Source organism: Ceratotherium simum, chromosome 37, assembly GCF_057802395.1.
Source record: "Ceratotherium simum simum isolate JZ-2026a chromosome 37, ASM5780239v1, whole genome shotgun sequence".
Taxonomy (NCBI): domain Eukaryota; kingdom Metazoa; phylum Chordata; class Mammalia; order Perissodactyla; family Rhinocerotidae; genus Ceratotherium; species Ceratotherium simum.
In genome coordinates, this window is record NC_141936.1 from 4,660,823 (window position 1) to 4,686,417 (window position 25,595).

The following is a 25,595-nucleotide window of genomic DNA, read 5'->3' on the forward strand; positions in this document are numbered from 1 at the left end:
CTGGGAGTCGGGTTCCTGTTGCCCCACAGCGCCACCTCCTGGCCCTTGGTGGTGACGAAAATGAAATAGGCAGGTTCAGGGCGGTATTGGCTCCAGCAGCTCTGGACTCTGCCTGGACGTCAGAATCCCCACAACTTTTTTTACATAATGCAGATTCCTGAGCCCACCCCGGTCCCTAGAAATCAGCCCCATCCAGGGCGAGGCCCAGGTCCTTGGAGGTTCTGATGTGGCCTGTGGTTTCCCACCGTGAGCGGGCCGCCTTTGGGGTTGAGATTCTCAGAGGCTTCACAGCGTGGCTCTTCCCGGAGCCACCTGTGGTTCCCACCCCTGAGCCCTGCGGAGGGGGCCAGACCAAGCTTCTGCCGCAGGAAGACCGGAGCCTGGCTCCTGGCTGGCTGAGTGGGCGTGGGGATGTGCAATTTACGATGGGCTCCAGCCTGAGACAAAGACATCAGCCCACAAAGAATCGGCCCAGGGAGGAGATGGGAAGAGTCCTCAAGAACAGAGTGACGGTACCTCCCTATGTCACCAGAGCACTCCTTGTCACGTCTGTTGTCTCAGCATGGTTATCAGGAGAGCTACTTTTACTCTTAAAAATGTCCTGGTTTGGATAATTTATCATATGTCCCTCCCCACCCCCCTCCAAGAAGCCCCTCACCCTGTGTTCTGCTGTTCCAGGTGCTAACAGCCATTACAGGGTAGGGTGCCTCTCGGTGGTCTTTGTCCTAAATTCAGCCATGTGCTCAGATGCCTCAGAAGCACCTGCACCAGGCCCAGCGAGATCTCCAACGCTCTGGGGGTGGCCACGCCCAACTTCCACTCCTGCCTATCAACCTGGGGCTGTAGGGACACAAGACACAGCAAGGTGCCTTCCCAGAAGGCCTGGGGGAGACGCCTGGGCTGGGCACGGTGAGGGCACCCCCAGTGCAAGAAGCACAGCGTCTGCTCTGGACGTGCAGGGGCTCTAGCCCGGGGGGCACTCGTCTCGGTCCTCCAAATGGAGACGTTCAAGATACCGAGACGCCAGACACCAGCCTTCCAAGCTCAGGCATTCTCCCATCCTTCCCCCGAAATGATCTCTCTCCAAACCCTATAAAGGTGGACAATATAGATGAAGCCACATTTAGTGTAAGACCACAGTCTGGATTTCAAGTGCACCGTGAAATAAATAGTCGATTTCAAAATATGAAACCAAACTATTGAATTACAATCAATTTCTCTAAGTCTTGATGATCATCAGACTCATGGGAAATGTTTGCTGAAAAGAGAGGATCTAGGGAAGAAGAGCCTGGAAAACTTGTAGTATTAACCAGAGCCTGGGTATTCGATCAGCCGCCGAGCTTGAGAACCTTGGCTATGAGTTCTCAACTTGCTATGAAGCTCTGGAAAAAATACGATTTCAAAGAGCGGGAGTGTCAACAGCACACAGGACTTCCAAGGGGGCCAGGCCAGGCCAGGGGGGTCCAGAAGTTTGCACCTCACACCAAAAGCAGCCAACCTCATATGAAACACCAGAAACAGGGGCTGACAGACAGGTGCTCACACACATTCCAAAGGAATCTGCTTGGTCCTGAAGCATTAAAACATCCCTGGGAACAAAAAGAGTCCCCTGGAGAGAGAGGCCCATGCCCTCCTGTCCGTCCACTCCTTACCCTGCAGCCGCCCGCAGAGGGACCGGACCACCTTGGCACTTCCAAACCGCTTGAAGCGGGCTCTCACGTGGCCGTAGTACCACTCCAGCGAGCCGATCTTCACGACTCTGCAGAGAGACAGAGCTCAGTGCTGGGGGTGGCACACAGGTGTGCACCACCACCACGCCCACCCACCTGGCCCCCTTCTTCAGCCAGCCCCACCGAAGGGACATTCCAGGCCCCAAAACCAGCAGGATCACTCGACCTCCGGGCCCTGGCTCACCTGGCTAGGTGGCAGGGGTTGCAGAGCCAGCCCTGCTCCTCTGGGTGGGAGTGGCTGCAGTCTTTGCAGGTGAAGAGGTGGCAGTCCAGACATTGCCTTTTTGGGGTCACGAGGAGCCGGTAGGGCTGCAGGCAGCGGGCACAATGGGTCTCATTCAGGTGGGCCGTGTCTGAAAGCAGCTCCCTCTGAGAACTTTCCTTCTTAATCTTGCCCTTCAACTCCCTTAGGAAAAGATCAGAAACAAGAAATATATTGGACACCTTGTTTTTTGCAACAGGCCTTAAATGTGTGCATGCACACACACGGAAACTCTCTCATACACAGGAAACAGTGACCCAAAGTGGGGTAAAGACACCCACAAGCAGCCCTTACTATTTGCAATGCCAATCACTCTCTCCCTAGGGGGAAGACCAACAGGTTGGGTTCAAACATGTGCAATTTGAGTAAGTTGGAATTGAAACACGTTATTTTTATAGAAATGAAATTGCATTTAAACATTACTGTGACTGTTGACAACTGTGCATTTTTCTGAGCTACACACCCATGACTTTCATTTATCGCCAAAGGGCCACCAATCATGAAGTTCAGAATCACAGGCTGGGGTGGCCACCGCTGCCTGCACAACCTCATGTAACTCAACATAATGGAAAGAGGATGGACAGAGATCCTGCAGCCCAAGTTCCTTCCCCGGCTCTGAGCCTGAACCCGGAGCTTTTTGGATGCACAGCCCAAAGCTTGGAGACCGTGCTCAAACACCCTGCTTAGCTGGATGGCGTGCACCTGTGGTCATCAGCACCCTGAGTCCAACCTTCCCTTGAGGGGGTGAAGTTGGTGGCTCTGGGGAGCCCAGCAGGGATCGGGCCACGTGGAGTCCTGGGGGTGCAGCCTAGTCGGGCCACATGCTTTTCTAGAACCAACTGTTGCCCATTCTAATTGTTTAAGAGGAGGTTAGAGAAGAGAGAAAAATCCAAGTGGTTCCAGGGCTAGTCAGAGCAGCAGCAGAGGTCACAGAGGATGCAGAGGAAAGGCTCCTTCAGAAGGGGGTGAGGCTGATGCTCCTATCTGTGAGGCCCTGGCCAGCCACACCAGCTCTGCCACGCTGGCCTGAGTTACGGCCCTGAGCTGAGGACAACACCAGCTAAGTGGAGGTCAGGTTGGCACCCCACTGAGAGAGCTGACAGATCACTGCACCCTCCCTAGGGGGGTCACACAGAATCCTGAGGGCAAAGCCAGATGACGTTTCCTCAGCAAGCAGCTCTGGTCTCCTCCAGCAGGGGAGCAAGTTGAACTGCTTCCCCAGGTTTGTCCCCGTAGAGCATGGCTGCAGTGGCTTGGCTTGGAGAGTGTCCAGAGCAGGAATCATCCAGCACCTGGAAGTCCCAGGAAAAGCACCGTTCTCCTAGACCATCGGGTTTTCAGTAACAGAGCTTCCTGGTGAACCCGCCAAACTGAACTGACTGGAAAATGCACCCCCAGATAAGAAACACATTCCCTTTGTTCCAGATTTCAGAGAATGTCTGCCAAATGTAATATTTTTAGTTTTAGATGAGATCAAATTAATCCCTTCTTAGTGACAAAAATTAGACAGACACTAGGTGCTGTAGTCTTCTGAGAACTCTGCACCTGTGGTTTCTGATGGGGACACCCCAGAGCATGGCGGAGGCTGAAGACAATGGAGTCATTCTACGAAGGTTTGGGAGACTACTTCTGGTTTCAAGTGGCCTTGACTGCACTTCACTGATTTCCGTCTCCCAAGTATTCACTAAAATACTCCTGAAGACAGACACAGAAATGACTCTTGTCTCAGCTTCCAAACCCAAGAAAAAATGGCCAAGTGGCGGTAGGAATCTAAGGGAATATTGTCATTCACTGACTACAGTCCATGTAAAGTTGCATCAACAAGGTCAATCAAGTCTTAGCTTCAAATGGAGGAGCACTAGGCACCTGGAGCCAAGTGGGAAGGGTCCGGTTTCCTCCATTTCCACTCTTGCTGTATCTGCATCAGCCAGAAGACCTAGAGGCCACCCTTTCACTGGGCAGGCCTTGTCCAGCCTCTCTCCCGGTGAGTGCCCCTCATTATCTATCCCAGCAGAGCTGGACCCCTGGAGCCCAGCACAGCAGGAAGAAAGATGAGCACGTGTGGAGGCACACTGCATCCCAGAATGTCAGTCCTCCTAAAGAAGAGCCCAGAAGAGTCCTGGGGTGGTGGCTGGAGACTGATATATTTCAGGTGCTGAATTTGGGGAAAGGATAATTATACTCTACTTTAGATTCTTTAAAACATAACTTCTCTTCTTCATCGCTGGAGAAAGGAGGGAAGAGGAGGTCCAGCAGAGTAACACCAGACGATGCCTGCCAGCTGCAGGGCACATCAACCAGATGGGGAGGAGGTGAGTGGGGTCAGAGCCATTCACATGCCCTGCTTAGTGCAAACACTGGGTCGACCAGCTGTCCCTCCGCTACAGGTGCATCAGTAGGGAAAAAGTCATCTTGCAGCTACAAGTTAAAGTCACCTTCAGGAATAGATGACCCCCTGATGTGATTTACTATCAGAAATAGAAGACGACTTGAAACAAGACTGCTTGGTGTGCTAAGTGGGGCATGAGAGAGGGGAGCAGGAGATAAAGAAGGAACCAGGCTGAGATGGAAGGACCACAGGCTGTGCTCATTGAGGTGGAGAAGAGTTGGCTAAAGTAAAGATGGAAAGGAATTAAAATTGACAATGGGGAGGAAAATGGGCAGAATTACCAGCATAGAATATTAAGTGCAATGATTTAGAATAGTGGTTCTCAGGGTGTGGTCCAGAGGTTCCTATGACCCTTTAAGAGGGTCCCAAGGTTGCAACTCTTTTCATCATAACACTAAGATGTTATTTGTCATTTTCGCTCTTTGACACCTGCACTGATGGTGCAAAAGCAATGGTGGCAAAACTACGAGGACCTCAGCATGGATCAAGGCAGAGGTACAAACTGTAGCCATTCTATTCCTTGTCACAAAGCAAAAGAAAAGTAAAGATTTTGATGAAGTACGTCCTTGATTAAAGAGATTAAACTCAGCCATTAACGTCCTGATGAAACAGGAAAAGTTACTCATCTTATTTAACCTTGACCCCCGAGTACAAGCCTTTTTAATATTCCGTGAGATGAAATGAGAAGTGCACCATGTATTGAAGTACCACCAATGTCTTGATGAAAGGAAGTGGGCAATTGCTTGAGCTCCAGCCTGAACTAGAAACTTCTTTCATGAAACATCATTTTTACTTGAAAGAACAACTGAGAGATAAACTATTCTGACTTGGGTGTTTGCCCAACATTTTTTCAACAATGAACAAAGTGAGTCCGTCACTTCAAGGAAAACAAGTGACAATATTTGTTGCCAATGACAAAACTCAAGCTTTCAAGCACAAAGAAGAATTTTGGAAAACTCATATCTGCTGCCACGAGCTTGACAGTTTCCATCACTTAAAGGTTTCTGATGAGGTCAGTGGTGATGATTGTAATGAGTGTGAATTTTTTCTTTTGGATAATGAAATGTGTTGACATTTGGAAAGTCTGTATATGGTGTTACAAAATCATGCATGGATAACAGATACACTCTAAGTGAAAGACAGACCAATGGATTTTCATGTAACAGGGAAGGAAAAGTTCATTGCTGTGGTTTCAGATTCCAAGAGTTTTGGGGAGAGCCCAGGATGCCAGGGGTTGGTGGCACACCCCTCGGGGAGCAGCTGGGGAGGAGCACCGTGGTGGCCCCAGTGCCAAGGCCAGGGAGCAGCCGTGGGAGGAGGGCTGAGCCGGGCTGGCGCTTCTGCTCTCTACCACTTGTGTTGGGTGTTGGGGTGAATCCCCGGGATCCTTAGACCACGCCCCAGCAGGATGGCACAAGGTGCTGAGAGGGCCAGGGGATGGGCAGGGTCTAAGGGTTGATACGAAGAGGCCACAGCATGTGGGGTAGATGGCTGGGATCAGGATCTCAGTGGTGGGTGCCAGCCGCTCCCAATGCCCGTGAGGACCATTCACATACGAGCGATGGTCCCCATCCTGGAAGCAGACCTGACCCTCCACTCTGCACCAGGGACCAGCAAGGAGCCAGCGAACAGTGTGTGGAGTCAAGACCCCATCAACTCTGTCACTGTGAAGGCCATGAGCCCCTTGCCCATCACATACCACTGACCTGGCCAAAAGCAGGAGGTGGGGGATGGGGGATCCTGGGAGAGAAAACTAAGCTGTGAAAGGAGACCACGTAAGTCAGCAGATCTGGGAAACGGAAACTGACAAGCTTAAGCTTTCTTGCTGCTCAAGGGGTGGGGACTCATGGGTAAGATTAGAGAGGCGATCAATGCACTACTTTTCTTTGCACAGCTTGGCTGGGTGTGAGTGAGTTTCAACCCTGTCACAGAAACATGACCATACGAATACATGAAAACTCTCCCAACCAGGAAAAGAATGGGAGCTGGACCTTCAGATTAGAAGGGTTTGCTGGCTTGTAGGCCCCACCCACAGACTGACACAACTGCTCAGCTATAAGGATGCAGTAAAATCCCCGCCAGTGTGAGGAGACAGAGCAGGCTGCAATGACCAGAACACAAGACTGGCTGGCATGTGGCTTGTCTGCAAGGCTGAGAGCTGGAAGCAATGGGGCAGCTTCCTGTTGCTGCTGTAACACATTTCCACAAATTCAGTGGCTTAAAACAACACCAATTCATTATCTTATGGTTCTAGGGGTCAGAAGTCTGACACGGGTCTCACAGGGCCAAGATCAAGGTGTTGACCGGACTGCGATTCTTCCTGGAGGCACTGGGGGAGAATCCCTTCTCTGACCTCCTCCAGCTTCTAGAGGGCTCCTTTATTTGCTGGCCCACAACCCCTTCCTCCGTCTTCAGAGCCAGCAATGGCGGGTTGAGTTCTTCTCACACGGAGTCACTCTGGCTCTCAGGTTCTCCTGCCTCCCTCTTCCTTCCACTTAGCAGGCCTCCGTGATCACATTGGGCCCACATGGATAACCCAAGGTCATCTCTCCACATCCAGGCCAGCTGATTAGCAGCCTTAATTGCATCTGCAACCTTAATTTCCCTTTGCCATATACAACCTAACGTACTCACAGATTTGGGGGATCAGGACGTGAACAGCTTTGGGGGTGTATTTTTCTGCCAGAGTTCTGAGGGAAAGTGTGTGAGTGGAGATCTCACTCCCAGCTGAGTAAAACAGAGATTCCCAAACATAAAACCCACACCCCATGCCATTCCTTGAGGATGTACTCCAGAGGACTGAAAAACGAATCTCAAGTCTGACCCTAAGAATGGGGTGCTGCATCGTGAAAGAACCAACAAGTCACAGAATTAAGAGACAAAATTATTCAAGTTAGGGCAGTCAAGCTAAATATAACTGTCAGAGATAATTGCTGAATGCCTGATAATTGAAGAGCAATTATGTGGCTCTGAAGTCCTGATTATATGAACCAGGAATTATAATGAAGGAAACAGAAACTTGCTGAAGTTCTTTGAGGTCCTCTGAAGAAAAGGACCTGATGATAAAAACGATAAAGAAGAGACACGTGGTGACGTGGGAACGGCAGGCCCCTGAGAGAGAGCCTCGCAGGAATCTTGTGAGTGATCTCAGAACAAAGTTAACCCCCGCGGCCTGCGGGCAGCTGACTTCCTGTTTCAGCCCTTATTTTTTCGGCCCTGGAGTTGCCTGTCTGTGGTGCCAAGTGGCCCAGCTAGGGGTGACTTCGAATTCCTTATTTTTATTACTATTTTTAAAGCAAGCCATGGTTTGTCCACGTCTCACCCTCGAGATCTTTCATAGATTTTCTCAGGAATTCTGGTCTGTTTGCAGGGATTGCAAATCCACACCACCACCTGTTTGCCTTTCTGGGGAGGGTTCGCAGGCCTAATATTTGATTTGTGGGCCGAGCCCTTTCCAACAGGGTGTTCTATTTAGGTGAGCTTCAGTCCCCGCCCGAGGGCATGAGTCAGCGCCTCCCACTCTGCAGTCTCATTCTCCCCAGATTTTAGAAATACTCAGTAATTTCCACCATAAACACCTTGAGAGGCCACTTCCATCAACACAGGAAGCAGTGACTAAAAGGACTTCAAACGAGCACAAGAGAAGGCAACACACAAATCAGCAATGATAGGCATTCCAGAATGTTGAGGCTGGCGTCTTTTTTACACCACACGCAGGTCCCTCGGGTCCGGGATGGTGGGCGGCCACAGGAGTTCTGGGCTCTTCCCCAGAGGGAGGGAGGTTAGAAGCTGGGACTATTGACTGGAAGTTCCCTTCAAGAAGATTCACTTGGTGCTCCTTTGTATTTATGTGACATTAAAAAATAATGTGACTATATTTTCTGTACTTTTTAACACCCAAGTAACGAATTAATACAGAACACTTAGAAGATAGAGACAGTGAAAATACAAAACAGTATACAAGATCTCTCCCTCCCCCAAGATATCCCCGTGGTTAACAATTTCTGGATATTATTTGTAGCTGGGAAACCTGCCTCATACTCAGTGTCCTCATCTGTAAGTCAGGACAATAATAGGGGCTACATTTTGAGGTTGTCTGATGATTAAATGAGGGAACACAGACGAAGCCCCAAGTGGTGTCATCTGTGAGAATTCAAAGATAGCTGTTGAGCCTTTCTGCAGTCAGTACTGTGCTGAGTGATGGTGACACAGTAGCAAAATAGAGCCCTCTCTGGGCTTGGATATGGGCGGGGACAGATACTAAACAAGTACACAACTCATATGATATCAGACGAGCGCTAAGGGCTCTGGGAGGAGATCAAGCAGGCTAAGCAGAAAGAGGTGGTGTTGGGGGAGTGGTGGCCATTTTAGAAAAGGCAATCCATGGAGGCTTCTCTGAGGAGGTGACATCTGAGCAGAGACGTGAGTGATGTGAAGGAGGGAGCAATAGAGAGACCCGGGGGGAAAGGAGATTCCTGGGGGCCTCGGGGAGTGAAGACAACAGGGCCATGTGGGTGGAGGGAGACGAGCTCCCGTGGTGTCCAGCGGAGAGGTGGTGCGGCGTGAACTGGGGCGGCTGTGTGGATGGTGAGCAGTGGGTGGATTTGAGATTTATTTTGAGGGCGGAGCCAATGGAGCTTGCTGATGCATGACTCATGAGGTGAGAGGGAAGAAGGGGAGACGACCGTGATTCCTGGGAACTTGATGTCAGCAACCAGGCTGTTTCCGAGATGGGGCCTGGGGGTGTTGGAGGTGTAGGAGGAATCAAGTCTTCTGTTTTAGACAAGCTGGGTTAGAGATGCTGACCAGACCTCCTGGCCGAGGTGTGGAGCAGGCATTTGTGTACGTGAGTCAGAAATTCAGAAGAAAGTTCTCGGCTGAAGGCATAAATTTGAAACTCGTTGTCTAGACCAATATGGTAGCCACCAGCCACTGGGCACATGTGGCTATTTAAGTTTAAGTTAATTAAAATTAAATAAAATGAAAAATTGGGTTCCTAAGTTGCATTAGCCACATTTCAAGTGCTCCATAGCTGTGGGTGCTATTGGCTGCCATATTGGAGAGTGTGGATATAGAATGTTTCCATCGTTCGTTCTGTTGGGCAGCTCTGGTCTAGAGGGCGTTTAAAATCACGGTGCTGGTTGTCACTTGGGGGGGCATGTGTACACAGAGAAGAGGGCTCAGGCAGGGTCCTGGACCCTCCAAATGCCAATATTGAAGGAGTCCGGAGGATCCAGCCAAGGAAACAGAGAAGGAGCTGGACTTAAGACATGAGCGTGTGAGTCAGACCGAGAAAGAGCTCAAGGAATGTGGAGCCTCTGTTATTATCATTATTAGACTTTTCTATGTATTTTCTAAAAAGGGAAATGGGCTAAATCCATACATTTTCATAACCTTCTTTTCCCAGTTAATGTCTTGTAAACTGTTGATGAAAATTTATTGCTACAACATTATTTTTAATTGCTGCCGGAGAATCTACTGTTGAATTCATTGTTAAATTTGGTGTTTAACCAAAGCTTGTAATTTTGGACATTAGAGTCTTTCTAGGATGACTTTTAGCAGAGGACTAGCTTCAAAGAGTAAGCACACTTTCAAAGCTTTTCCTACGTTATACCAGATTGGCCTCCAGCAAAGGTCCCTCTCTTCAGCTGTGAATTTCCCTGCGCTCTTTAACCAGGATGAATATCGAGATTCTTATTCATCTTTGGAAATATGTGAAAAAGTTTTCCTTTAGTCTGCATTTCTATTATTACTCTTTTAGTTATTTTTTCATGTTTATTGGTTATGTGCATTTCTTATTTGGTGAATTTCCTGTTCATATCATTTTTCTATTTAAACATTGGGATTTTCAGGTTTTTCTAATGTGGAAAACGTATTTATTTTTCTGATTTTAAGGAGCTCTCTATATATCAAGGATATGAATCTTTGCCATTTCTGTTAAAATTGTTTCTTCTAATTTTTTAAAAATTAAAAATTTTCTCTTTAAATTCAGATGGACATATTTATTTAATTAATACTTCTCTATTTTCTGTTGTGATTTCTACCTGTGTTATCACACATAGGCGTTTCCACCCCAAGATTACATACATATTTACCTACATTCTCTTCCAGTAATTTTCATAGTTTCATGTTTTACATTTTTAATATATCAATTAAAAATCTAACTGAGGTCAACTCCCACCCCCCGGTCAATTGTTCTAACACTTAGCTTTAACTAATCCTTCCCTTTCCTACTGAGATGAAATGTTACCCTTATTGTACTAGAAATTGTTGTATATACTTGGTTGTATTTTGTGACTTCCCATGTTGTTTCACTGATTATCTACATCTGTGAAAGGACCATATTATTTTAATTGATGTAGCATTAAGATATTTTTTTATTATCTCATGGGCCATTTCCTCCTATCATTCTTAAAGTGTTCTATCTTACATCTTTATTTTTCCATACCATTTTCTCATGTTCTCCCAAATGCCTTAGGAATTTGACTGGGAATGCAGTTCACTAATTTCTCAGGAGCCGACATCTTTGCAGTGAGATCTTCTTCCTATCGAGAGTATATGGTATCCTTGTTATTTGCTTAAACTTTTGGTATGTTGCTCAGTAATATTTTGTACTATTCTTCATATGGCTCTTGCACATTTCTTGCATGTATATTTTTGGACAGATACATGTCCTCATATTTTTATAATAAATAGGATTTTTCTATATATTTTGTAATCGGTTATTTTTGACATCTAAAAAGTGAACACTGATTTTCTTTTACATTCTTTTATAATTAGCCAGACTATTAAATTCTCTTTTTCTTTGTTTTACAGATAACTATCTTGGGTTTTCATTGTCTGCAGATAATAGTTTTTGATCTCCTTGTCCACAGGTAAACTCTCTATTTTGCTACCTTCTCTAAGTGCATTGGCTAGCACTTCTAGAACAGTGCTAAATTGGTAGTGATATGTGGTGATGTTAGAAATTCTTTTCTTGTTTTCTAACATTAATGTATCATGATGACTACTTTGGATTTTTTTATTATGTTAAAAAAGTATTCTTTTATTTCAGTTTTATTAATTAAAAAATGGTCAGAAATAGCATGCTGACACTCTTCTGTAGTATTGAGATAATCCTGAATTCGTCTCTTCAGCCAGTGCTGTCCAATACAACGTTCTGTGATGATGGAAATGTTCTATATCTGCCTGTCCAGTATGGTGGCCACTACCCATGTGTGTGGCTACTGAAAGCTTGAAATTTGGCTAATGAGACTGGGGAACTGAATTTTAAATTGTATTTAATTACTGTAAATAGCCACATGTGGCTAGTGGCTTCCATAAGGGACAAGTACATCCTTAGGCATATTAATATGGTGATTTAACTGGGCTGTATTTTTATTTCTTTATCTTTGTCAGTATAGAAGGTATCAGGGTTAGGCTAGTGAACATTCTTTCTGGTATAAAGCACTTTAAATAGCACAGGAATTCTTTGTTCTGTGGGCATTTGGAAGATCTGTCCAGGAAAGCATCTGGCCCCAGACCCTGTGGGAAGATAGTCTTTTGCAATTTGTTCCATTAATGGCCCAGAAGGAAAAAGAGGAGCCTTCAAAGTCACTGCAGAGAAAAGGCAGGAGGGTGTTGGAAAAGGAACACCAAGGACAGACATGGGGTCAGTGAGAAGGGCAGAGTCCAAGGTCAGGAAGCACAGGGGCTGAGAGAGGCTACTGATTGGGCCCCTCGAAGGTGCTGCCAGAACAACCCAGTGGAACATGAGGTAGACATAAAAGGAGCAAGACATGCCAGCATTCAGCAGGCTGGTGTTAGGGACAGAGAAGAGGCTTTGTGTGGATTTTTTGTTTTGTTTGTTTTTTGTTTTAATATGGCGATTGATCATACTGACATTCCAAGTTGGAGCCGGAAGAGAAAGGGAATAACTGGGGCAGCGACACATTCCAGGAGCTGGGAGCAGAGAGGAAAGGGTCCAGAGTACAGGCTGAGGGCCCAGAGAGGGAAGAAAGGGTGGGCATGAACACAGGTGAGGGGCAGGTCGGGAGGTAGGTTATGGTAGCCTTGAGCTTCTCTGTGAGGAAGTAGGGGAGCTCACTGCTGGAGTGACCGGTCAGGTCAGTGGTCTGGAAGGGAGTGAAGGCTTAGAAGAGCCACTGCGGGAACAGGAGCTTCAAGAACCACTGAAAAGCAAGGAGCGGGACTGCAGGGCAGTGCTATGGGCCAGGATAGACTGAGACCCCCAGCTGCAAGGGTGCAGGACTTGCCTCCTCCAGCGAGGTCCTCAGAGCAGAGCAGGGAGGACAGTCAGGGAAATCCAGAGTGGGGCCAGCAAGGCAGCTGTGCTGAATGGCAGCCAGAAAGCAGCTGGCAGATGGGCCACGGAGCCCAGAGAAGGGGGCTTCAAAGTCACCATGGGGCCATGGGACCCAGGGAAGGTCATGGACCAGGAAGATGCTAATGGACTGGGACTACAGTGATGCTATGGGCTCTAGAGGTCATGGTAAGGACAAAGAGTAGATTAAGAAAGGAGTTTGGGAGCTGGAAGGATAGGAGGCCAAGGGGAGAGGGTGGGATGTGATCAGAAGAGGAGCAGTTCTGAGGAAACTCACGCTAGTGGGCACCTCGGTGAGCAAATGAGCACAGGCAGCACCGAGGGTCTCAGAGAGATGCCTGGGGGCCGGGGGCCTTGCACACCTGCTCACTGTAGGAGTGGCATGGTGGGGGGGTGTTGGGTTCCTTGCACACCTGCTCACTGTAGGAGTGGCATGGTGGGGGGGGTTGGGTTCCTTGCACACCTGCTTTCTATAGGAGTGGCAGGGAAGGTTGGGTGCTTCACACACCTGCTCTCTGTAGGCGTGGTGTGGCCTTGTGCAGACAAGTGGGCAAGAACAAGGGACCCTTCCCAACACCCTCAACTCCCTGTTGGGTGCCAGCTGGTTCTCCACCTGTGTGCCAAGGTGATGAGGCCACAGGGAAGGGGACCCACCCATGAGCTCTACAGAATGACTGCCCTATTAAACCAAAGTGTTCACCCGCCCAAGGCTGAGCCAACTCTGAGAAGACACACCCCTGAAGAGGGCAGTCCCCTGCCCCCGGCCCTCCACTCCAGGTCCTCCCTGGGGAGGTTTCATTTTGAAAACCACCCGCCACCTTTGTGCCAACCCCAGGGGCTGCTCAAACCTGGTCCTGAGCGCAGGCACTAATTTCCCCCTCGCTCAGCCGGCACACAGACTGGCTGACATTCTCCAAGGGAACGAAATCCCAAAGGAGAAGAAAGGAATTAAAGAGAGCACCAGCAGTGAGAAACAGCCACCTTCCCCAGGTGCCTTTCTGGTCTCAGCAGCTGGTTTCTTGCACCAGGTGCCGTAGGACCCCCCAGGAGCCTCACCTGGCCCCCCTCCCACCTGGCTCGCTTCCAGTGCCATCATCATGCAGCCCCCATGGGACCCCTCAAGTTCTCCCCAGCTTGCAGGACAGCAAGCCAATGCTGCTGGGTCAGTCGAAGCGGAGGAGCCCCTTTGAACAAAGCCTCTGTTGCCCACCCTCCCTCCCGACACCCAGGGAAGTGGCTGCACCCATGGAAGGCTCCCAGCTCGAGACCTGCACTAGACAGTAGACTGAGCCTGAGGAGGGCCCTTCTCTCACACAGTGTCGCCACATGCTAAGGCTCGAAGTTCATCCACAGCAAGACACACGTCCTCATTCCGCCCGGGACTCGATGGGAGGAAATTGGTATTAAGTCAAATCTACCCTAAAGCACCTTTCTGATGCCAACGTTGTTAACATCTTAATTCTGTACATCTTTGAGTTTTTGATTCCTCAGAACGCAGTGCTGTGTCCTGATGGGAAGCCAGGAATAACACCACACCTTGTACAGTAAACACCTCACTCCCAAGTCCCTGGTGGCACATGCCAACTTCAGGGAGAGACTGACATCTGCCTGGGGCTGAATCAAAGGCAAGACGGCCCCCTCTTCCTTCTCAGTGCATTTCTGAAACAGTCTGCAAGGGAAGACCTTCAGATGCTCTCTTCACGGGGCACCTGGCACTCAGGAGCTAGACCCCAGGGGAAATTCCTTCTGTCAGTTCAGAGGGAAGCCCTTGATGGTGTCAATGCTGCAACAACCCTGTTCCCTGAAATAAACACGCATTCTGTTGGGAATGCCTCGTTAGGAGGCTCAAGAGATGTGGCGAGGATGCTCCAGGATTTCCCTTTCACATCTGGGATGGCCTCTATCTTCCCCCGGGGGCTCTGAATGTCTTCAGCACTGGGGTCAGCCTGGATCAGGCCTGGCTTTGGTGTTCTGGGGACACCAGTCTACTGGTCATGCAGGTGTTAGTGAAACCAGTCTCACAGCCACAGGGCCTTTGGTCCTCTGGAAGATCAGGGATCTGGGCCAGCTCATTTGTCACGAGCTTTGACAGAGGAGAGAAAGGTGTGCTGGTCTGACAGTGTGGGAGAAGGTACCCGAGACTTCACCCAGGCCCTGCCCCCACATCCTCCACAGGATCGACGCTCCCATTTGGGGAGAAATCCTGAGAAGCAATCCATCCAGCACATATTTCTATTAACTTTGTAAATATTATAAGAAATACATTTTTTGTTGTTGGATTGTTTTCAAATTGGTATATTTGGTGAATTGGCTGTTTAGCAAATTGCCTCTTGGCAAATTAGCTGCACGTGAATTGATTTCAGGCCACACACTGTGTCTATCCGACGCATATGGATGATAGGAACGTTCTCTCCAAGTAATGAATGTGTTTGTTTCTTGGCTTCACAAGTTTTTCTCCCATTAACTTTGTTCTATCAACGACCTTGGCAGGTTTTTCAAGCTGGGCCATCCATTTGGCATCCATTTGGAGTATGTCAAACACATCAAAACTGGTCTGAACAGTTCCTGAGCTGCTAAGTGTGTGATGGCCCCCACTGAGTGGTGACTTGAGGACCAGTTTCTCCATGCAGCCTATTGTTGATGCACAGACTAGAGAATCGGGAACTGGGAGCAAATATGAGAACTCCCAAATGATCATGGAGAAACCCGGAGATGTGCTGCAGAGAATGGGATAAGGAGGCGGTAAGCAGTGGATGACAGTGTATGTTGAAATTGGTTAAATGTGTAAATGTTAAGATTAACACTGATTAGAGACTGTGAAGGAGGTTTATTACTTTAAAATAGACTGCTGGCATTTTAGCCATCTCACTCTGTAGAATTTTGGTGTCAAGAACCCAGTCTCTATTCTAAGCTAGTTTCAGACTCACCTTTTCTAAGTCTCAACACCCTGTTTGAGCAGAACTCAACCCCGAATGTTCTGACCTCACGGTGCTCTTGACGCCTGGCCTCAGGTCTCGAGGGCACATGCACTAAAAGGTGCAGCTGAGGTCAGAACATGGTCCCTGCAGCTCCCCGGGGGTCATGGGGGACACTGGGGAAAAGGCTTCTCACAGGCAGAGGCAGCTCTACCTTTTGGTGCATATTTAACCAATAGCACCGTGAACAAGAGACAAAACCATCAAAAGTGATAAGAAACACAAAAAACCCTTCCTTAACCCCTCCCCCGCTATTTACAAGCCTCTTTACTTCCCAAATGCACCAACGAGTAGACCATGTTTGCACAGAAAGAACTGATCATGGTAATGCTATTTGGGCTTCAGTGTTCTTGACTTAGCACAACTTTGATATGGACCTTCCGCACCACCACAGCTCTGCATGCTGACGTGTCCAGTGACGATATCACGCTCTGTTATATCAAGATTCCCCATACAACCTCTTCCTGTCTGATAGGCTTTAGGAATATTCAATAAGCCCACCCCCGAATCACATGGCAGGTCGAGAAGACACAGTAGAGTGGGCCATCCGCTCCCCAATGGCCCCTTCCGAGCAGACGGCCTCGGGCTACCCTGACCATGACCACAGCTGTGCACTGCGGAGGGGCATCACACTCTGTATCCTTCCTCAACAGTAATGAGAAGTGACTAAGAGCATACGAAAATAACGGATGACGGCTGTCAAAAGGGAGTCACCCACATGCAAGAAACACAGGACTTTCTGCGAAATCCACTTCAGCTAAGTCTGGAAGGAAGGAGCGGCTGACCACCTCCAGGGTCCCCAGGGAAGAGAGTGCCTGCCTGGGACCTGGCCCAGGTGGTCTCTCCCTCTGCTCCCTGGACAGCTGGGTTCCCCTCCCTGCACATCCCTGCAGATCTAAGCTGCCATTTAAAATCAAAGCCCACAACAGCAGAGCTGCCTGGAGACAGGATATGATCCATTCCCTGGGAAGAAGGGGATGGATCATACCTCTGCCAAGAGGAAAGGCCAGGCTGGCTTGGTCTGGACAGCATTGTGGTCCTCGGCCCTGGGCAGAGCCTGGAGGCCAAGGCCGAGGCAGAGAGAGCTGCTCCAGGTAAAAAAGTGAGGGAACATTGGAGTTTTCACAGACAGAGTGGGAAAGAGAGAGGGAGGGACCTCGGAACACGGAGAAGCAGGCCGTCAGAGGTAGAGAGAGAGGGCAGAAGTGCAGGGCGGGGAGACCAAGTCCCTGCAGGGGGGACAGGGCAGGCAGCTCTGGCCATCTGCCTCTGGCCGTGGCCCCTGCTCAGCACTTGGAAGTGGGTCAAGGCCTGCTGTGGGCGCCAGTCTTGGGGTCGCGCGTGGGTGAATAGGGCCCCGCAGTCCCCAGAGGCCAGTGGGGCGAAAGCGGCTTCATGACGAAAATCCAGGGGTGACCTGGCAGTCCAAGGCAGAATGGAGAGTGGGGACATCACAGAGAGAGGCATCAAGGAGCTGTGGGGACACTCACCCAGACCCCCCCAACTAACACTAACATTCGGGGCACCAGGCTGGACCCCACTTTTTCCACTTGATTTATTGTGGACTCTGCTCCATGTTGGAACCTGGAGCTCCCTCACTGCTGCTCCTCCTCTGTCTCCTTTGAGGCCTGGTCTTTCTCTATCCGAATTCCCTCCCGTGCTGGTCTCCTCCAGTCCCGCAGATTTAAACACTGGGGTCAGCCGAATAATGCTCCCCCTACCCAAATATGTCTATGTTTTGGTTCTCAGAACCTGTGAATATGTCACCTTACATGGCAAAAGGGACCTTGCAGATGTGGTTAAGTTAAGGATCTTGAGATGGGAGATGATCCTGGATTATCTGAGTGGGCCCAGTGGGATCACAAGTGTCCTTCTAAAGGAATAAGGGGGGCAAAGGGGGTCAGAGAGAGAAGAAGACATGACAACGGAAGCAGAGGTGAGAGAGAGAGAGAGATTGGAAGATGTTATGCTGATGATGGCTTTGAAGATGGAGGAAGGGACCAGGAGCCAAGGAATGTAGGCAGCCTCTAGAGGCTGGAAAGCACAAGGGAACGTGTGCTCCCCTGGAGCCTCTAGAAGGAATGCAGTCCTGCTGACACCTGGCTTTAGGACGTCTGACTTCCAGAACTGGGAGAGAGAGATTTGTGTGTTTTAAGCCACTAAATTGGTAGTAATTACAGCAGTCCTAGGGAACTAATACAAATATCATCTGTACGGTGAAAACTCCCACGATCACATCTCTTCTGAGCTCCAGCCCAGTGTGTGTGGAGTCCACTTGTCCACTTCACGTCTAATAGGCAACCGAACTTCAATGTGTCTGAACCGTTTCCTGGTTTCCCCCAAACCTGTTCCACTCACAGCTTCCCCAAGTGAGGTGATGGCAGCTCCATCCTCCCAGTTACTCAGGCCACAACCTTGGGGTTGCCCTTGACGCCTTCCATACTCCAGACCCCACTGCGGGCAAAGCTCTCCCTTCAAAGTTCATCTGACCACCTCTCAGTAAGTAGCCCATTGCTTGTAGAGCAGAAGTCAGGTCTTGTTATTTCCCTGCCCGAAGCTTGGAGTGACTCAGAGAAAGGCCCGAGTCCTATAAAGGTCTACCAGGACCCCCAGGACCTCTCCCCGTTATGTCTCTGACCTCCTCCCGTGCTCTGCCTGGAGCACTCTTTCAAGCATTTGCTTGGCTACCTCCCTCACCTCCTCGAGTCTTTGCTCAAATGTCTCCTTCTCAATAGGCCTAGCAATCCACAAAAGACACCAAGGAAGGATCACAAGGGAGCCTGGCGGACAAGGAATGTTTGTGGTTTGGGGGGAGGACTATGCAAGGCAGAGGGAGGAGTAAATCATGCCGGTGGGCCTTAGCTCAGTCAATGGGGAGAGTGGTGGAAGATGGTGCTGGGGCCCCCGTGGTGAGGATGGGGTGCCACCCAACACTATTGGGAACGAAGGTGGAAAGCCCACCTTTATCCTGAAACCCCTGGATCCCAACATTCTGGGTGTTTCAGAATGGCGTCAAGACTTTCCCTCTATGTCACCTTTAACTCTTTTATTCTTGCAACGTTGCAGCCTGAGCAGCACCCAGCTTAGGAGACGGTGTCACCCTGGAAGCTGGATCAAGTTGAAATACAACTATTCAGGGAGCACGTGAGTGTCAGGTTGGAAAGCCAGATCCCTTCCTTTTAATTATGAGGAAACTGAGGCTAGGAAGTAGAACATTTCCCAGCGTCTGGCTGTTCATCCCCCAAGAAAGCACCCCAAGGTGACAGCCCCTCTGGAGGACTGGGAGGACCCCAGGCTCCACGGGCTCAGCCACACACACTCACTCTAGTCTCTCCTCTTCCTTCCTTCTAAGGTCAAAGTCCCGTTGGACCACTTCCCAGACGTGCTTGGCCTCTTCATCTGTGAGCTTGGAAAGATCCAGTTTTTTCCCCATCTCTGCTCCTTGTCAGGGTCGCACCTGGAATGTCACAGGATCACAGTAGTCAGCCCAGGAAGCCCGCAGATGCCGGCTAATCCATAAAGTGAGAGGCAACACAGAAAGCACTGAATTCCCAGGCAGTTTGTCTGTACTTGGGTTAAATGAGTTTCTTAAACAGGCAAACACGTCTGGAAACTTATGTAGTTTAAATAAATGAACCCACGTGTAAAATTCCCACACCTCAAAGTTAAAAGAAAGATCTACTTCCCGCCTCCTGGAACTCACACAATTAGCCACGGGGTCCCTTATTCTCTTTCCATTGTGAAATAAATGTCAATGATGCCAATATCAAGGGGCACGCTCCTTTCCCCTGTGGTAGGGTGGTGCTTTCAATGGGATCCCCAGAGGTGTGTTCCTGGAGAAATGCTCCAACCATTGGGCTTCTTGCCTTACAACTCCTGCGGGACGGAACAGTGTGGCTGCTACACCTAGACCCCCTGTTCCGAGCCCCAAGGCTCGGGTGGGATTCTGCTTGGATGACGGGTTCCCCTGTGGCTAACTGAAAGTTTGCAAACCACTGTGTGACTTCAGCAAATCTGCGCTGAGGACTGAAATCCGTCTTCTCAGGAGCATCGGAGAAGGGGTCCTGGCTGTCTGCTCTCACTGGGAATTCTTGAAGCCAACCGAGAGACTCAGTCTGGCTTCTGAATTCTGGGGAACGTCTCTCTTTCAGTGAGGCTGACCATTTGGAAGTGTTCACCATGGAAATGTTAACAAAACTTGCTCTGTGCTAGAAATATACCTTGCTTTTGTCACATAAGAGGTTAATTATGAAAATCGACATTTTCTGAGCAGCACTCAGATACCATTGAAAATAAAAATTTCCACAGAGATCCCATGACGGTCGACTAAAATGTTCCCTGCCTTGAAATGGTGAAAAATAACTTCTTAAAGTTTTTGCACCGACCCCTTGGTATCTCCACCCTCAAGCACAGTGCCGACCGTGAACGATCATGAGGAGGTCGCCCTGATGGGCCAGAATCATTCAAACCATTTTCATTTACAGTTGAATGTAGACTTTGGACAAGAAAACATTAAAAGAAAACTGATTCTTGATGCTCCCCTAGAGCACATAGTTTCTGGTTTTTTAAAAAAATTGGAAGAAAAAGTTATTTGATGGATGACTGGGGTTTATTCATTTTTACTTTTTACCATTTTTGAAAAAAATATTGTATCATAGGAAGCACATTCATGGAAATTCTATTTTCAGAACAGATGAAAGAGCCATGACCATCAGCTGAGTTGTTATGATTGTTATGATTCTCTCTCTTCTCCTAAAGAAGTCACAATTCCAGGCTTTATTACAAAAACCTTAAATCGTGAGGTGAGGGAGAAAAGCCAAACAGAAGGAAAAAGTGTATTTCTCTTATCATGCAAGCTTGATTCTCTTAGAGCATGGTCAGGTCCCATAAGTGGATGGATGAAATGGTCACTAGCAAGTCAGAGCCACCGCCTGGAGGCTGCTTGCTTCACACACACAGGACATCTGTTCCCCAACTCGTGGCCCCATTTTAAGCCTGTTTCTTCTCTTTGATGCTTTTTTCTAATAAGGATGGCGACTTGGTTTCCCAGTTCAGATCACAAAGACAGCAGAGGCCTGGGAACAAGGTGCATGCTGGACCAGGGAGGGGCCGGGCACCTCTGGTGAGGGGGGTGCCTGCCAAGAGGATGGGTGGGGAGGAAGCCCAGGCTGGCTGCCTGGCTGCCTGGAGTGAGGCTGGGCAGAAACATGCTGAGACGTGAATGGGGAGGCCAGCATGCAGGGGTAGGCGGCCCCACATGCCCCCACAGGAACCTGGCATCACAGCTTAGCACCATCTTGGAGGTTCCAATGACAACCCAGAGTTATTAAGGAAAGAGAAATGTGTTCACTATGTTCTGTTGAATAAAACCAGTAATGATGAAATATAGATTTTGAAAACACACATCCCACATAGCTAAACCAAGAACAGGCTGTTGGTGCTTCATGGGTTAGATGTTACCTGAAAAATTTTACTCTCGTATATTTTTAGCTGCATCCCAAAATCAGGAGATGCAGGGAGAGGAGGGGAGGGAGAGCGATGCCAAATTGCAGATACAGCCCAGTGGGAGGGCGTGCCAGGCAGCAGGAGGGGATGCTTCCGAGGGGAGCGTGTTCCCAGACAGCCAGGGATTGAGAACCAATGGTCCATGACATGGGTCTTTGTCTGCTGTGACTGAATCTTCCCATTTAGTGAATTAATGAAATGCAGAGGCTTAAAGCTTTTTAAAAACTGCCTTTAATCGAATGGAGAACATGTTTGACTTCAGCATTTAAAATGCACTAACCAAACGTCACTGGCGTTTTGAGGACGTGTTGTAGCATCCCTTCTGGCTTGCCTCAGGCTGGTACCCTGATGCGGGCACTTGGAGTGTGGTGAAGGAGCAGCTCCTCTGCCAGGCACAGCCAGACATGGGGCCCATGTGGATCCATGGAGGGGACAGCCTTTCAGCCACAGTCATCTCCTCTCCATCACTCCCTGCTTTCCTTGCTCACTGAGACCCGGATTTCCCCTTGATACCCCTCCACCCACAACAGTCAAGGAGGAACATGGGAGCAGAGGGCATGCTGGACCACAAAGGGTGCCCCAACCTGGGGGAACCTCCCAGGGCGTGTGTTGGGGAGGGCAGACTCTGTCACGCTCTATCTGTTCCTGGCTTTGTTCTGGCGTAGATAACTCCTAGTCATGAGGTTCCTGAACAAAACACTTTCAATTTGCACCCGTTCCACTGCTCAGATTTAATCGCCTTTTTAATCTTTGAGACTGTTAGCCTTCTGCAATCATTTAATAATTATAATGGAGAGAAGAGAGGGTGACACAGAGGTTAATGAGCTGGAAAGAGACAGTGGAACTGGTTTGATAAAATGGGTATCCTGGACCCAGACCACTGAATTTCAATGGTGTGTCATCTTTGTCTGTTAAAGATTTGAATTCATATTTTGGCCAAATTGAAGGGAAATCTGGGCAGGGGTTCCTCCTACAGGAAACTTGGCTTGACCACCTCTCGGGCCGTCTGCCCCCTGAGCCTGGGAACAATGACGATTATTAGTGGTCACCTGCTTGAGCAAATGAAGCTGGAAAGCAAGTCCAAGTTCCTTGTTAAATGCCCCACTAACAATGGCAGGAGTGCTCTCTGACTCAGAGTCAAGGCGTGTGGTGCTGTTCTTGCTGATAAAGTGGGGGGTGCCTTCCTGAGGGAAGGCAGAGGTGCCAACGCTGGGGCCCTCTGTGTTAACCCTTGCTGGCTGTCTCCTAGTGCTGCCCTCAGAGCTGGCCTGTGTGTTTATTTCTATAAACAACTCCAATCCTTGTCAGCTGCAAAGTGAGCACATTTCCACCCAGAAGACCCCCTCGCAGGTGCACCTGACACACCTGTGGTGCAGCCGCGAAGCTCTGAAACGGCTCTGGCAGCGACGGCATGCAGCTTGCCCTCCTACCTGCTATTCTCTCTGCTCTCCCAGCTCTCTCATCTGCATTTGCAGCTAAAGCCTCAGCACTCGTCTCCCCAGTGAAGATGGGTCCCAGGGTGAGGCTGCAGGACCAGGATGGGGCTGAGAGGCAGCAGCTGGCTTCCCATCCCAGTTCAGGCCCCACCCGGCCCCGTGACCTGGGACAAGTTCTCCTCTGCTCTGGGTCTCAGCTTTCCCATCTGTGCCACGGACAAGGGGCGGGCCCCATGGCCTCTCTGGCCCTCTCCAGCCCTGCGTGATGCCAGGGAGTTAGAATTGAAGGTGTGTGTGGGGAGTGGGTGGCTGGACATACGGTGGGGCGGAGGGGGAGAGCGCCTCCTCCAGAGGTTGCTTCTGAAAAGAACAAGACAGTCGGCCCTAGAAGGCTGAACCCACCACAGAGCTGGGGCGCACATGTCATCCAAGAGCACCAAAGTCACCTTTCCCATGAGCCTACTGAGTTCTGGAACCTCACCACCTCCCAACCCTCCAACTCTCAGACCCACTCAGCTGGTTTTAGTTTTTCACTCACTAAGGCCTTAATCAGTGAGACCCAGGGGCTCCCTGTCTGTGTGCTGCCACTGTCCCCACGCACATGTGCAACGTGGCAGCTCAGCTGCCCGTGGTCTGCCAGCCTGGCCCTGTCTTCATAGCCATGGGCCGGGGCAGTGCTGGCTTTTGCAGCTAGTGGGCTAGTGGGGGCCTCACCTCCCCTCATTATCATTTGAACCTCTTAGAAAGAAATATGTAAACAAGATTTAAAAAAACACCACACCCCATAAAAAAAGAAAGAAAATATAAAGGCCCCAACCCAACTGAAAATGAAGTGCGTTTGTCAATATTTGGCAAAGGTCTAAGCCTGTGAAACCATTTGGGATTTATAAGGAGGTGTCGCTCAGGCGGGGACCTGGGCCAGTGCCCATTCTTTGATGCCCATCCCCACAGACCCTTCTCACATCTCTGCAACAGGCTGGGTGGGCCAGGATGGGGGGCTGTCCACAAACATAAGATGATTCCAATAATGGAGGCTGGGAAGAAGGCCAGGACCCTCCTCCCACGCCAAGACATCATCTGGGCTCTGTACCCCAAGATCAGCCCCGCAGCCCAGGAGAGAGAATAGCCTTGGGCCCCTGGGGGTCTAGCCTGAGTGAGTCTCCTCTGAGGTCTGCAGCCCTGGCCCCATCTGCTCGCAGACCCAGGATAGGGTTCTGATTAAAACCACTGTTTTGCTCAGAGTGGGTTTCCCCAGGGCTCTGAACAGTCTGATCAGAGCATCCAGGTGAGGTCTGATGTTTGGGGCTCAGTGGGCTGGGCGCGGTCCCCTCACCAGCCTAGACCGAGGCCTGGGGGCATTTTCACACCCTGGGAGCTGCACACATCACCGCGGACCCTCCGTGAGCCTGGGTCCCCTGTCCTGGGCACCACCCGGACCCCGCGGTTCCCGCTTCTCCCCGCACTCACCTACTCCTTTCCCAGGGGGTGTGCAGGCCCTGGTTCGGACCCCCAGGCTGCTCTCTCCCGTCTCCCGTCCTGGGAGGGAAAGGAAGGCGACGAGGCGTGGTGTCGGGTCAGGGCGCACTGGGACGAGGCAGGATGATCCAGGCCAGGCAGGGCGCAGGGCGCACAGGAGTCAAGGAGGGCGCAGGGCGCAGGGCGCACGGCGGCAGGGGCTCCTGACCTGCCTTGGCCGAGCAGTCAGCGGGCGAGGTCCCGGGGCGGCCCGCCCGGGTCACGTGGGCTGCGCCCCGCCCAGCTCCGGGAGCACTGGGCACCTCCGGGTGCTGGCCCAGGGGAGGGAGGAGCGGGCACCCCAGGCGCCCGCGCAGGAGGCGACCGTGCAGAGGAGACCCCCGCTCCTCTCCCGGAGCCAGCTTCGGGGAGAAAGGCGGCGGCAGGGAGGGGAAGGTTGAGCCCACACCTGGAGGGTCGCGCGTTTGCGGCGACTTTGCCGGGATGATGCAGACTCCAAGGTCCTGTCCTCAGCACGACGGGACCCGCCTGCCTGAAGGCTCCCTGAGAGCATGCGGCACCTCGTTTAATTCCTGTGCCAAGTCTGCAGGGAGAACGCTATTTATTCTAGCTTTATAGATGGGGAAACTGAGGCACAGAAAAGCGCCTTACCCACAGCCACTAACTAATAAGTGGGAATGCCAACTGGTAAGTGGGACTTTGGGCCCAGGGTTTCCTCGCGCAGACCCTATGCCCTCACTGCCTTCCATCCTGCCTGGCATCAGGACGCGGCTGGACGGGGAAGCCCACAGCGCCAGTAGCCCTGCCGCGGGGAGTGCACCGAGGCCGTGTCCACCAAGAAAAGTCCTGCAGGTCACAGCCACGGCCCTCGGCCGGATGAAGATCCACGCGCAGGCCGGGCGGGTGCGGACACGAGGACGCGGGGCTGGGGAACCTCCAGGGAGCTGCGCCGCCGCCGCACTCTCCCCGCCCGGACTCCAGCGCTTCAAACCCAGCCCGTCCCAAGCGCAGCCACCGCTCCCACCCACCTGGCTTGCTTGTCCTTCCAATTCCCAGGGTCCTTAAGGGAATCAGCATCTTCCCTCTCTCTTCCGAAGTGGGCCCCTCAGAGCACTCTCCCCTCCTCCTCGTCGCTTGTCATGAGAAAAAGATCAAACAGCAAGTACGTTCTTTCTCCCAGCAACTACTTGTGAAACTCAGTTTCCATATCTGCAAAATGGGGATAGGAATGTGAATAAATACACAAATAATCTTTGCTATTAAGTGAACAGATAGTACTATCTCCATATTACAGAAGAGGAAACTAAACTTTATAGGATCATTGTGATGTCACATTTGATAATTTGTAAGGAGCTTTCAAAAGCTGCAAAATGCCGGTCAGGTTACAGCGTTTGGTAGCCTGGCGTGCCCACCAGCGCACTGGAGGTGAATTGAGTATTTCAGGCCCCTGGGCTACATTAGGATACGCACTGTCACCAAACACAGTCAACTGGAGTGTG

General features: G+C 50.3%; 1 protein-coding gene across 2 annotated transcripts in view; it reads right to left on the bottom strand.

The window, feature by feature from the left end:
- MLPH (melanophilin) overlaps positions 1 to 19,126 on the bottom strand; it is a 52,314-nt gene extending 33,188 nt beyond the window's left edge. The window contains exons 1-4 of one of the 2 annotated variants that reach the window (XM_087424521.1): positions 19,003 to 19,126; positions 1,915 to 2,136; positions 1,653 to 1,759; positions 33 to 38 (exon numbers count right to left, since the gene is read on the bottom strand). In XM_087424521.1, coding sequence (XP_087280647.1) covers positions 33 to 38; positions 1,653 to 1,759; positions 1,915 to 2,136; positions 19,003 to 19,112 — 445 coding nt within the window. In that variant the 5' untranslated portion in view covers positions 19,113 to 19,126. The remainder of the gene's footprint in view (positions 1 to 32; positions 39 to 1,652; positions 1,760 to 1,914; positions 2,137 to 19,002) is intronic. The other variant, XM_087424520.1, reaches the window with a different exon arrangement.
- Positions 19,127 to 25,595: the final 6,469 nt, after the last annotated feature.